Source organism: Oncorhynchus keta, chromosome 29, assembly GCF_023373465.1.
Source record: "Oncorhynchus keta strain PuntledgeMale-10-30-2019 chromosome 29, Oket_V2, whole genome shotgun sequence".
Classification (NCBI taxonomy): Eukaryota; Metazoa; Chordata; class Actinopteri; order Salmoniformes; family Salmonidae; genus Oncorhynchus; species Oncorhynchus keta.
The window spans coordinates 47,381,799-47,394,742 of record NC_068449.1 but is presented as its reverse complement, the minus strand read 5'-3'; the positions used below and the strand labels follow the sequence as shown (position 1 = coordinate 47,394,742).

At 43.2% G+C, this 12,944-nt stretch overlaps 2 protein-coding genes across 7 annotated transcripts in view; one reads left to right on the top strand and one right to left on the bottom strand.

The window, feature by feature from the left end:
- The window catches only part of LOC118361903 (gastrula zinc finger protein 5-1-like), a 388,384-nt gene that overhangs the window by 69,819 nt on the left and 305,621 nt on the right, over window positions 1-12,944 (bottom strand). The window lies entirely within an intron of this gene.
- LOC118361889 (zinc finger protein 235-like) overlaps window positions 1-12,944 on the top strand; it is a 274,869-nt gene that overhangs the window by 212,694 nt on the left and 49,231 nt on the right. Inside the window, exons 1-3 of one of the 4 annotated variants that reach the window (XM_052485279.1) lie at window positions 1,348-2,254; window positions 4,350-4,480; window positions 4,678-6,544. The exons of 1 other annotated variant lie outside the window; for it this stretch is intronic. In XM_052485279.1, the coding sequence (XP_052341239.1) occupies window positions 1,966-2,254; window positions 4,350-4,480; window positions 4,678-5,874 (1,617 nt within the window). In that variant the 5' untranslated portion in view covers window positions 1,348-1,965 and the 3' untranslated portion in view covers window positions 5,875-6,544. Of the gene's footprint in view, window positions 1-1,347; window positions 2,255-4,349; window positions 4,481-4,677; window positions 6,545-12,944 lie in introns of those variants that run through there. 2 more of the 4 variants (XM_052485280.1, XM_052485278.1) reach the window with 2 other exon arrangements.

Genomic DNA, 12,944 nt, shown 5'->3' with positions numbered 1-12,944 from the left:
AGTAGATGAGAATGTAGTGTCAGTACACAAAACATGAACCTAAACTAATAAGTTACTGTTCTCTCTTTTCAACTATGTGACAGCCTCAAAAATGATACTCCTGTGTAAGGGTCTGCAGCGAATCACAGCCAGCCACCAGAGAGAAGCAAATGTAACCACAGGACAGGTGACAGAGTTGATGGATACCCTGTGTTCATCAATGGACAGAAAGTTCCACAGAATGGAATATAATCACATGCTATCAGAAACCGCTGAACTTGATCCCAGGTTTAAGACGTTAGCCTTCAGTGATATAAGAGCAATTGATGAGGCTCTTCAAAAAATTGTCTCAGCAGCAGGGAGGGACAGCCCCAGCAGTCAGCTGGCTCAGGCACCAGGGCAACTGGAAGAGGGAGCAGAAGCACCAGCAGTAGTGCCACAAATGTCTGCTGTTTGACAAGAGAGCAACTGGGGATGCAGCATGAAGGAATCCCTTAGCAGATGCCATAATGGAGATCCAATCCTATTTGGAGGAGCCCCTCTCTCATAAAAGCAAAATATGGTCAGCATTGCTGTGTGCTGCTGGTTATAACATGGCAATAAAGAGAGAAAATAGGGACCAGTTTAATGTTTTAAGTGGAATGCTGCAGTTTTGCACATTATTTATTTTTCTTTGATATGGTGCAGTATTCTATTATTATGTTTTTCAGACTGTATTCCTTTTGAATTGTTACATTTATATGCACTTTGTTTATATACATTAAAATAGTTGTACTTTAAATGCACATGGGTAATAGCATCCTTCTTTCTTACATTCATTTCAATTTGTGGGATGCTGCAGTTTTGCATATTGTAATTTATTTTTCTTTGATATGGTGCAGTATTCTATTGTGCTGTTCAGATTGTATTAATTTTGAATGGTTAGGTTTATATGCACTTTTTTAATATACATAAAAAGTTCTACTTTAAATGCAAATGTTTAATAGCATTCTTTATCATAATAAACCAATGCATTTTTAAATACATTGTGGTAAAGGTAGAGTATGATTTCATTGAATAGTTTAATTAGAGTTGTTTTAACACCAATCATTGTCAAACTATCGCAAACTGTTTGACTTGAAAAAATACAAAACCTATATACAGTGGGGATATATATTGGCTGGGTCTATATTGGCTGGGTCTGGCTCCCCAGGGGATGGGCCTGGTTTCTAGTGATGGGCATTCCAGTTCTTTCCAGTGAGCCGGCTCATTCGGCTTAGCTCACCAAAAAGAGACGCTCTTTTGGCTCCCAAACGGCTCTTTAAAAAAAAATATATATATATATATATAGTGGAAAGAACAAGTATTTGATACACTGCCGATTTTGCAGGTTTTCCGACTTACAAAGCATGTAGAGGTCTGTAATTTTTTATCATAGGTACACTTCAACTGTGAGAGACGGAATCTAAAACACAACTCCAGAAAATCACATTATGATTTTTAAGTAATTAATTTGCATTAACACAAAACTAAACAATTGCACAACACCACTACATGTAACATTAACGTTTTTTCATCAGACTATTGTATTTGTTGATTTAATCCGACTGTATTCATTTAATGAGTAATCCAGGAATGTCACGAGTTAATGGACACGTGAAAACAGCAAATCCACAGATCGCAATCACACTCTATAAACAGTACCGTATTTCAAAGAACAGCGCGCATACCTTTTTAATTTAACCACACCCATTTGAGCTATGACGCCTACCAATAAGATCCTTTCTATTTAGTGTAAACGGAAGTGAAAAAAAAAAACTATTTCCACGTTAGCATTGTTATTTAGACGTTTATTATCACCATTAAACTCAATATCAGTCCTTTAACTGCATAGCGTCACATACTTACTCAATGTAATTTAAAATTCGCGTTGATGCCAGGACTTGGTTAATAGATATTATTTAGGTAACGCTAACTAGGTATAGTAGCTGATCACGTTAGCTAACAATGGCTAACTGTAAAGATATGGTTTTTCACACTCAAATAGCCTCCATCGTGGAGGTGCTGGCGAATGCAGCCGTGGCAGAGATCTGTAAACTCGTAGACGACGACTATGCAGTGTTTCGTTTGGAAATAACTCAAAGCCAGAAAGATAACAGGACATTGCGGAGGAAACTACAACTACTGGAACTGAAGATGGCACGGGAGCGCGCAGAGGGGACAATGCGAGAGCGCGCCCTGGCAAGTCGTCCCAGTAGTGTCAAGTTCCTCGACCGACACAGAGGAATGGCAAGAGGTATATTTTGCAGAAGGCTGTCGTCGTTCATAAACTTAATTGCCCCTTTCCTCCCTGCACACGTGTTCAGATGTTACACATAATTGGGTCTTGGTCAGTTTTTAGATGGTATGCAATATTTCAAATTCCCTGATTACGAGCCATCTAGCGCAAAGATTCAATATCATATTCTAAACAAATGCACACGACTTGGATGGAGAATAAAAACAGGTCATCTTGCCAGACGATACCGACCCTACTATTACTATTGTTTACAATGAGCTGCACTGGGGCTCCAGTCATGGTTAGTAAGTGTAAATAACATTTTATTCAACATGCTGGAATGTAGAGACTATTGTGTCTTTTTGGGGGGGCTCCAATCATGTTTACATTAAGACACCAGCACAAGATATGGTCGGAAAACATACCTCAATGCAGGGATAGGATATGCCACTGTACTTGACCTTTAATGGGTTTCCAGCCGCATACAAGCCTAAGATCACCATGCGCAATGCCATGCGTCGGCTGGTGTGGTGTAAAGCTCGCCACATCGAACTCTGGAGCAGTGGAAGCACGTTCTCTGGAGTGATGAATCAAGTCTCACCATCTGGCAGTCAGACGGACAAATCTGGATTTAGCGGATGCCAGAAGAATGTTACCTGCCCGAGTGCAGGGTGCCAACTATAACGTTTGGTGGATGAGGAATAATGGGACTGTTTTTCATGGTTTGGGCTAGGCCCCTTAGTTCCAGTGAAGGGAAATCTTAATGCTACAGCATACAATGACGTTTTAGACGATTCTGTTCTTCTGACTTCGTGGCAACAGTTTGGGGAAGGCCCTTTCCTGTTTCAACAGGGCAATGCCCCCGTGCACAAAGTGAGGTCCATACAGAAATGGTTTGTCAAGATCAGTATGGAATAACTTGACTGACCTGCACAGAGCCCTGACCTCAACCCCATCGAACACCTTTGGGATGAATTGGAACGCCGACTGTGAGCCAGGCCTAATCACCCAACATCAGTGCCCGACCTCACTAATGCTCTTGTGGTTGAAATTGAATGGAAGAAAGTCCATGCAGCAATGTTCGAACATCTAGTGGAAAGCTTTTCCCAGAAGAGTGGAGGAGCAAAGGGGGGACCAACTCCATATTAATGGCAATGATTTTGGAATGAGATGTTCGACGAGCAGTTTTGGCTATGTAGTGTATCACAGCCAACGTGACATGCAATTCCATTATGGCTAATGCTAGCTAGCATGAGGACGAAAATGGCAGTTTTCTGGGAAAATGAACACTATTTCAACCTTCTCGATGAAGCAGTGTGGATAAAGGTCAGATCTCGAGTACTGCACTGACCCATATCTCGTGCCGGCTCCATGGTGTCTTAATGTAACCATGAAAAGATGCAGTAGTCTCTACAAGCCAGAATGTTTATTAAAATTATATTTACACTTTACCTTATGTTCATGCTGTTGGTCCTTTTGGCAGTAGGAGATAAGGTATCCACAGGAAAGGGTTGTTTACCCTACTTTTTGCGGCGCCGGTAGGTTCTGTCACTTGTATTTTCATTCTCTTGACACGTACGTTGACCGAAGCACATTTCCTCGGCATCAGCTGGAAGTGTTTTGCCGTTCGGTTATGCTCGGCCATATTGTCCAAGTATTGGTCAAGTGTGAATTGCATCAGCAGGCCGGGGTTTGATAACACTTCCCTGTGGATATTTTGTACCAGATTATCACCGACATAGGGACAAAATCAGCAGACAACAACTAAAGTAAGTTGAAATGAAGTTTGTTCAACATTCTGACTTGTAACGAGACTGGTCAGGAATGCTGAGCCTACATGTTAGAGATGAGTGTGGAAGTATTTCACCCTCAGATTCTAAAAGAGGCTACTATAACCAGAGCCATTGATTTTTGGGTTGTCATATGCTTACACTGTTATATTAAGTAGGACTTTCATACAAGCCTTAAAATGAGAACTTCCCCATGTTCTGCAACCAAATTGCACTCTTCGCCCTCATGCAGAAGTATTTGCAAACACAGAAAAGGGTCTATACCGTTGAGCAGACAGTAGCCAACACAACCTCCTTTTTTCCCCTCCCAATCACTTTCTCAGGTGAAGGAAGTCTCACTGGAGGCCACAGGAGCTTTGTTAAGCCAATGAAGCACAATTCATGGAGAGATGACCAACCAATTACTGTTGATGAGGGGAGTGGAACCTCAACCCAGCATGTTATCATGATAGAGGTTAGTGTAATAGTGTTGCATAAAAATTACAGTTACTTTGTAATCTAATGTGGCCCGTTTATTTCAGAAAGGCTCACCTCAGCTATTCACTTGCTTACATGTACATCTGCCAAAGGGGAGCTTTTGAGACTTCCCTATGACATTGTTATCCAATTCTAGAAATTTACCGGTAATAACCTCCTCTCTTTTTGTGTCAGTCTGCAGATGCAGAGACTGCAGGTCCTGGGGTCAAGATGGAGAGGTCTGAAGGAGAGGAAGACCCACGGCACAGCAGAGACATCCAGACTGGAACGCCCTCTGTAGCCATGGAGGAACCCACCACCGCCCCAGCGCAGCCCAGGACCCGAAGCAGCATCACTGAGGTCAGTGGAACGCCGAACGCCGTCCTCAAGTCAGAGACAGACTCCAATACTTTAACTGTAACAAAAAGGCTCTTACACACAGGATCTGACCACAGATCAGACCCAGAGAGACTGGGGTTGGGGACACTGGGCTGTCCTCCTGCTCCCGGTTCAGAGTACTTACCCGTATTTCACCAGAGCCAAAGAACGGTTAATTCCCGTGGAGATGGTGATGCGTTAGACACTAGTGGTGATGATCCGTCTTGTTCTTACTCTACAGAAATGGATCCTGGAAACATATCCTTGTGTATAGAGACACAGACTGATCTGTCTAGAGGGGGCTGGAACCAGTACAGTAGTGGTGTATACTCTGAAGGGTACCTAGATAAGAAAAGGGAGGTTATAATCATAGATGAGGTGACTGTGAAAGTGGAGGGTGACGCTTCTCCCACACGGAATGCAGAAAGTCACCTTGGAGATGGACACTCACAGGGCAGAGATTTCTTAGATTATAGGGAAAGCTTAGAGACAAATCCAACCGTTGTGACCCACTCTCCTATACACAAGTTCAGGGATCGCGACCCAGTGTCCACGTCGATGGGGCCTTCCGATTCACCCAGCCATGTCCTTTTCGATCCGGTATTGAACTCAAACGACAGGACTAGAGCCCAGGCTCAGGGAGGGGGAGCCACATCAGGCAATGTTAAAGAGAAACGGTTCCACTGCATGTTCTGTAACAAAGGCTTCAGCAGCCCCCAGAAGGTGGAGATCCACCAGAGGGTCCACACAGGGGTGAAACCCTTCAGCTGTACCCAGTGTCAAATGCGTTTCGCCCAGGCTCGTGACCTGAAGAGGCACCAGAGGGTCCACACAGGTGAGAAACCCTACAGCTGCCCCCAGTGTGAGAAGAGGTTCTCCCGCCAGGACCATGTAAAGATGCACCTGAAGGTCCACACCGGAGAGAGGCCATTTGCCTGTACACACTGCGGGAAGAGGTTCTCAGAGAGGAGCTACCTCAGGCTACACCAGCAGAAAAAACATTTCACTCTATAACATAAAAAGTAACTATTTCACTCGATAGCTTCTGATGTTTAGATCAAACTCTGCATTAAAGACAAAGATTAATTTTCATTGTTGTCAGCAGAATAGATCCATAGATGTGTTTGGAATATCGAGAGGAACAGATATCAGTGTTGAATATTCCTTGGTAGAATACTGCATCCAGACCTGGTAGATATATAAGCCAATGTAACAGTATAACTTTAGACCGTCCCCTTGCCCATACCCGGGCGCGAACCAGGGACCCTCTGCACACATTAACAACAGTCACCCACGAAGCATCGTTACCCATAGCTCCACAAAAGCAGCGGCCCTTGCAGAGCAAGGGGAACCACTACTTCAAGGTCTCAGAGCAAGTGACGTCACCGATTGAAAAGCTATTTAGCGCGCACCACCGCTAACTAGCTAGCAGTTTCACATCCGTTACACCAACAAAGTCTGATACATGTTGTGGTTGTACTGTGTGGGCTATATGATGTTCACAATGGCCTATTTAATTACTTTCATTCAACTACCTAATTTTTTTCCCAAGACACTTTTCATGAGAAAATTAATGCAATTTATCAAATTCATTCAGATTATTAGTTGAGATGTGTATGTGTGGTTTTCATATGGTGTATTTAAATCTGGTTTATGTTTAATAAACACAAAATGGAACTCTTCATTCTAAGCCTTTCATTTAGACTCTTAGTATACATCACATCTGATCTCACCTTATTCTGCATACACACGATATTATAACCAATATACACTTACTAAATATACCCAAACACCTACAGTACATGTCAACATAGTTTAGTCAGGTTTGTCTGATGACTTTTAACTTATCATAGCTGACTTATTTTTAACCACATAATATTTATGTCCCATGATGTTTTTTTTTTTTTATGAAGTCATTCTGTAACTACAGTATAGAACTCTGACGTAACCATTTCAATGTAAATATTTTCTGCGGCTCAAAATGAGTATCAGCCAGTAAAAATGTTTGATTTACTTGCAGTTGACATAACACTAAATTGTCGCTGGTCTCATCAGATTATATCCTGGAACAAGTTCTGCATCAGCCAATTAAAATGGTCGACGTAGTTGGATGTGTTCCAACACTTGTTCATGGAAGTGTCCTTAACATACATCTATGCACGTTCTGATCATCAAAGCAACTATCACGTGTATTTGACTGACTGATCAAATTGCTCTCTGTGTAAATTGCCTAGTCTGCGTAATTGACGCAGATTGTGACAAGGCTTTGAATCTCAAATGAGTCGTCCCCCCCCCTCCCCTTTTAAATGTAGATTTACGTGTATTGTGTTAGTGTGTTGAAAAGGGACGTAGCCAACAGCTTGAAAATGCAGAGCTGCCTCTTAAGAGTTGCACACAAACACACAGCTATTTGTGCATCTAACTTTCCTACGGTGTGTTTGTAATGCCAAAGTGCCCTCTGGGCATTTGTAAATTGTCGGATTGTTCGTTTGTTGGAAATTCAAGAGCGTTGTGCTCGCGGAGCGTTCAGAGAGCATACTGAACGCTCTGGCAGAGGAGTAGGGTTGATCCAGGTTTCTGATCTCACAACGGCAGGCAAGCACCCAAGCTAACCTTCATTTAACTAGGCAAGTCAGTTAATAAAGAACAAATTCTTATTTTACAATGACGGCCTACCCCGGCCAAACCTTCCCCTAACCCAGACGACGCTGGGCCAATTGTGTGCTGTCCTATGGGACTCCCAATCACGGCCGGTTGTGATACAGCCCGGGATCAAACCAGGGCCTGTAGTGATTCCTCTAGCACTGAGATGCAGTGCCTTAGACCGTTGCGTCACTTGGGAGCCCGAAAGTGAGAGAACACCTCACTCTGTCCATTTTACTCTCCATGGCAGAGCTGGTTAGGCTGTTTTCCTTGTATCCAGAGCATTGGTGACTAAACTGTGCTCCTGGCAACAATTTAATTACGCTTTTTCGCTGAGGTTTACTGACACCGGCCATATTCAAGGGGTGTTGAGCGTCAGTTATTCTGCGCTTTTGCACACTCGGAGGAGAGTGCTCTGAAATCGGAGTAGATAGCCAGAGCAAATTTATGAACGCACCCTTAGTCCTGAATGAATTGTGAATAATGATGAGTAAGAAAGTTACAAATGTAGAAATATCATACCCCCGAGACATGCTAACCTCTCACCATTACAACAACGGGGGTGTATGATATTTGTAACTGGAACTTTCTCACTCATCATTATTCATGATTCATTCAGGATTATCCGTAATGATGGTAGCATCCGCATTAATGTAGAAGAGTTTAGAAACATATTCTATTCTTATTTACAATAAAAGTAACTCAAATGACACTACATTATTTACCATTCATTTATATTGGGCACAAAATTCTCTGAAACGCAACCAGAATTAACAGCAATACATCCAACAAGTTTGTGGAGTCACACGCTTCATGTAATCATTGCGCGCAAGGAATATGGAACCAAATACTAAACTTTAGAAAACTTTAATACACATAAGTGAGGGGACTAATGTACAAAAGGTGCTCTAATTTCTAAACAGTTCACCCGATATGGATGACAATAACCTTAAATAAAATCTAACGGTCTTCACTTTAACCTCAGTCGTGTGGTCAGGTGCCACAAAGGGAGTCCTCGGAAAATTCCAATTGGCTCAGAACAGGGCAGCACGGCTGGCCCTTAAATGTACATGGAGAGCTAACATTAATAATATGCATGCCAATCTCTCATGGCTCAAAGTGGAGGAGAGATTGACTTCATCACTACTTGTTTTTGTAAGAAGTGTTGACATGCTGAATGCACCGAGCTGTCTGTTTAAACTACTAGCACACAGCTCGGAGACCCATGCATACCCCACAAGACATGCCACCAAGGGTCTCTTCACAATCCCCAAGTCTAGAACAGACTATGGGAGGCGCACAGTACTACATAGAGCCATGTCAACATGGAAATCTATTCCACATCAGGTAACTGATGCAAGCAGTAGAATCTGATTTAGAAAACAGATCTTATGGAACAGCGGGACTATGAAGAGACACAGACACACATACATGGATGTTGTATTGTAAATATGTGATTGTGGAGTAGTGGCCTGAGGGAACACACTAAATGTATTGGATAAAGTGTTATGAAATGTAATGTCATGTAATATTTCAATTGGATATAACCGCCTTAATGTTGCTGGACTCCAGGAAGAGTAGCTGCTGCATCGGCAGGAACTAATGGGGATCTATAATAAACCCCAGGAAGATTAGCTGCTGCCTTGGCAAGAACTAATAGGGATCCATAATAAACCCCAGGAAGATTAGCTGCTGCTTTGGTAGGAACTAATGGGGATCCATAATAAATACAAATACAAATACACTGCTCAAAAAAATAAAGGGAACACTTAAACAACACAATGTAACTCCAAGTCAATCACACTTCTTTGAAATCAAACTGTCCACTTCGGAAGCAACACTGATTGACAATAAATTGTCAATAATTTCCACAATAGGTGGAAATTATAGACAATTATCAAGACACCCCCAATAAAGGAGTGGTTCTGCAGGTGGTGACCACAGACCACCTCTCAGTTCCTATGCTTCCTGGCTGATGTTTTGGTCACTTTTGAATGCTGGCGGTGCTTTCACTCTAGTGGTAGCATGAGACGGAGTCTACAACCCACACAAGTGGCTCAGGTAGTGCAGCTCATCCAGGATGGAACATCAATGCGAGCTGTGGCAAGAAGGTTTGCTGTGTCTGTCAGCATAGTGTCCAGAGCATGTAGGCGCTACCAGGAGACAGGCCAGTACATCAGGAGACGTGGAGGAGGCCGTAGGAGGGCAACAACCCAGCAGCAGGACCGCTACCTCCGCCTTTGTGCAAGGAGGAGCAGGAGGGGGACTGCCAGAGCCCTGCAAAATGACCTCCAGCAGGCCACAAATGTGCATGTGTCTGCTCAAACGGTCAGAAACAGACTCTACGAGGGTGGTATGAGGGCCCGACGTCCACAGGTGGGGGTTGTGCTTTACAGCCCAACACCATGCAGGACGTTTGGCATTTGCCAGAGAACACCAAGATTGGCAAATTCACCACTGACGCCCTGTGCTCTTCACAGATGAAAGCAGGTTCACACTGAGCACATGTGATAGACGTGACAGAGTCTGGAGACGCCATGGAGAACGTTCTGCTGCCTGCAACATCCTCCAGCATGACCGGTTTGGTGGTGGGTCAGTCATGGTGTGGGGTGGCATTTCTTTGGGGGGGCCACACAGCCCTCCATGTGCTCGCCAGAGGTAGCCTGACTGCCATTAGGTACCGGGATGAGATCCTCAGACCCCTTGTGAGACCATATGCTGGTGCGGTTGGCCCTGGGTTCCTCCTAATGCAAGACTGCTAGACCTCATGTGGCTGGAGTGTGTCAGCAGTTCCTGCAAGAGGAAGGCATTGATGCTATGGACTGGCTCGATTGAGCACATCTGGGACATCATGTCTCGCTCCATCCACCAACGCCACGTTGCACCACAGACTGTCCAGGAGTTGGCGGATGCTTTTGTCCAGGTCTGGGAGGAGATCCCTCAGGAGACCATCCGCCACCTCATCAGGAGCATGCCCAGGCGTTTTAGGGAGGTCATACAGGCACGTGGAGGCCACACACACTAATGAGCCTCATTTTGACTTGTTTTAAGGACATTACATCAAAGTTGGATCCACCTGTAGTGTGGTTTTCCACTTTAATTTTGAGTGTGACTCCAAATCCAGACCTCCATGGGTTGATAAATTTGATTTCCATTGATCATTTTTGTGTGATTTTGTTGGCAGCACATTCAACTATGTAAAGAAAAAAGTATTTAATAAGAATATTTCATTCATTCAGATTTAGGATGTGTTACTTTAGTGTTCCCTTTATTTTTTTGAGCGGTGTAGTTATTGTATCATTTCAAATCCAAAGTGCTGGAGTACAGAGCCAAAACAACAAAAATTGTCCCAATGTTTGGAGCTCACTGTACCTCAGGGAAGTGTTTGATGCCCTCCCAGCTCCCCCGTCCCTATCCCTCCACTCTCGCCAATAACCACCATTGGAATTGACCTATAATGGCAAACAAGGAATAATAATGACTTGTCCTCCTAATTTGTCCAGAACTCTTATTCATTTTGCAGCAGGTTTGCAAGACACAAAAATAAATAAAATTACATTGTAGTATAGATTAATCCTTTCTTCCCACTTTTCCAAGCCAAACTTGTCCCTCAAAACCTCCCCTCCCAGTTTTCCTCCCCCTACACCCCCCTTTATTCCACCTGTCAATCACCAAACTTGTCACACCTCCCATCCTTGCCCACTCAGGCAAACTGCCTTGCCTGGTTCACCCTCCCATCCTTGCAGACAGAGTTGTCTCAACCTCCCTTCCATTGTCCCCTCTGGCCACCTCTATGGGGGTGCCAAGTCTGTCCCAACCTTTTTTCCCTGTATTCTCAGATGATTTACATACTTGCTGCTCATCCATTCTCCTTCATTCACACACACCATTCATCCACACCCGTCATTCACCCCCTATCCCTCCAAACGAGCTTAATGCCACAGCACTCCTTCACACTCCCACTTCATATGAACAGGCAACAAACATACACCCACACACACCTACACCCGCACGCCCAAACACACACACATCCATAGAACAGTTGGTTCCATCTTTATTTGAGGTGTCTTCTAGACTGCAAACTCCTTGATATAGGGTCAAAGCACTGCATAAATGGGCAAAAGAGTCCTTCATCTTTAACAAAGCCTTTCATGCTCTATAAAAGATGTATAAATATGTCAAACAGTTATGCCACATTATGAATCTTTATAGAGCATGATATATGGTTATAGATGAGATGCTTCACAAATATGTAGTGTTATGATGCCTATATGAAGGCTTTATGAAGCTTTCATAGGGGGCAATTAAAAAAAAGCGGGACCAAATAGTTATTTACATTCCTATATTTTCCCTTTTGTATTATATTTTCAGTGTCCATGTAGCCCATTAGCATCGGCTACTTCTATTGTTACTTCCTAGAGAAGAATAGTTACTTGGGGAAAATAGATTATATATTTTATTGGGGGAGGGGGAAATAATATTATCTCAATTTACCATAAACTGATCATAGGCATCACCGTATGTAGCCTAGTGCAGCTGTACATAGTTTTTAAATAGCTCACCCTCTTCTCAGAACACCTCATTCCCAATAAAGTTTTATACTGTTTTTATTTCATTTACGCTTTTCCCTCTTTTCCGTTCCCTTCCATACCTACAGCACTGCCGGGAAGCAGAGTTGAGATTTGATTCTGACTGTCTGATCTGAATGTATTCCTTGCGTTTTCTCCTCAGCCTAGCAGACAGGTCCGAGACGAATCGAATGGACTGGCTGTGGATTTTGATCTCGTTTCCCCCCAGTTTGAAGATTACCATGCAGGGATATTTAGCGTTCTTCTGTTTCACGCCCAATCCAGATCCTCTGGTGCAATATCCACAGCAAGTTCCTCTGCTATCAGTTTGACCACGTAGCTGGAAAGGTGTCCTTTTTCCTCGTCTTCTGGTACAGACAGTATTCTCATGTTTCGTCTCATTCTGTTTTCTTGCTGGTCCAATTCATCTTCTAAAGTTTGCAACTTTGTTTCCAGCAGGTTCATTTTTTGTGTGTTGTTCTTTCATGTGCATGTCTGACACGATAGGCTACTTTATTTTCGAGCAAATCTATTTTTTAACAACATATTGTAGCAGTTTGTTTTGGTGTGCATTGAGAGCATTTTAGCTTTGCTTGATATTATTTATCTGTTCATTACTCTCGTTTGCATCTCCTAATTGCTCCTTGTCTTTTGCTCTGGGGAAGTAATGCCTTGTTAGATTTGTGTCGCCGCGCCGCTTTACCAAGTGATTGGCTTGCGTTTGTATATAACTGACCGCTCACGCTTTCCCAGTCGCTTGGGGATATATTGATCTATTTGATTTTAGAGACTTAATTTAAACTTTAAACTTATTGTTTGCCTTCTACATATAACCACAGTTTTGTCAGTACAAGACGGAACTAGTCACACCCG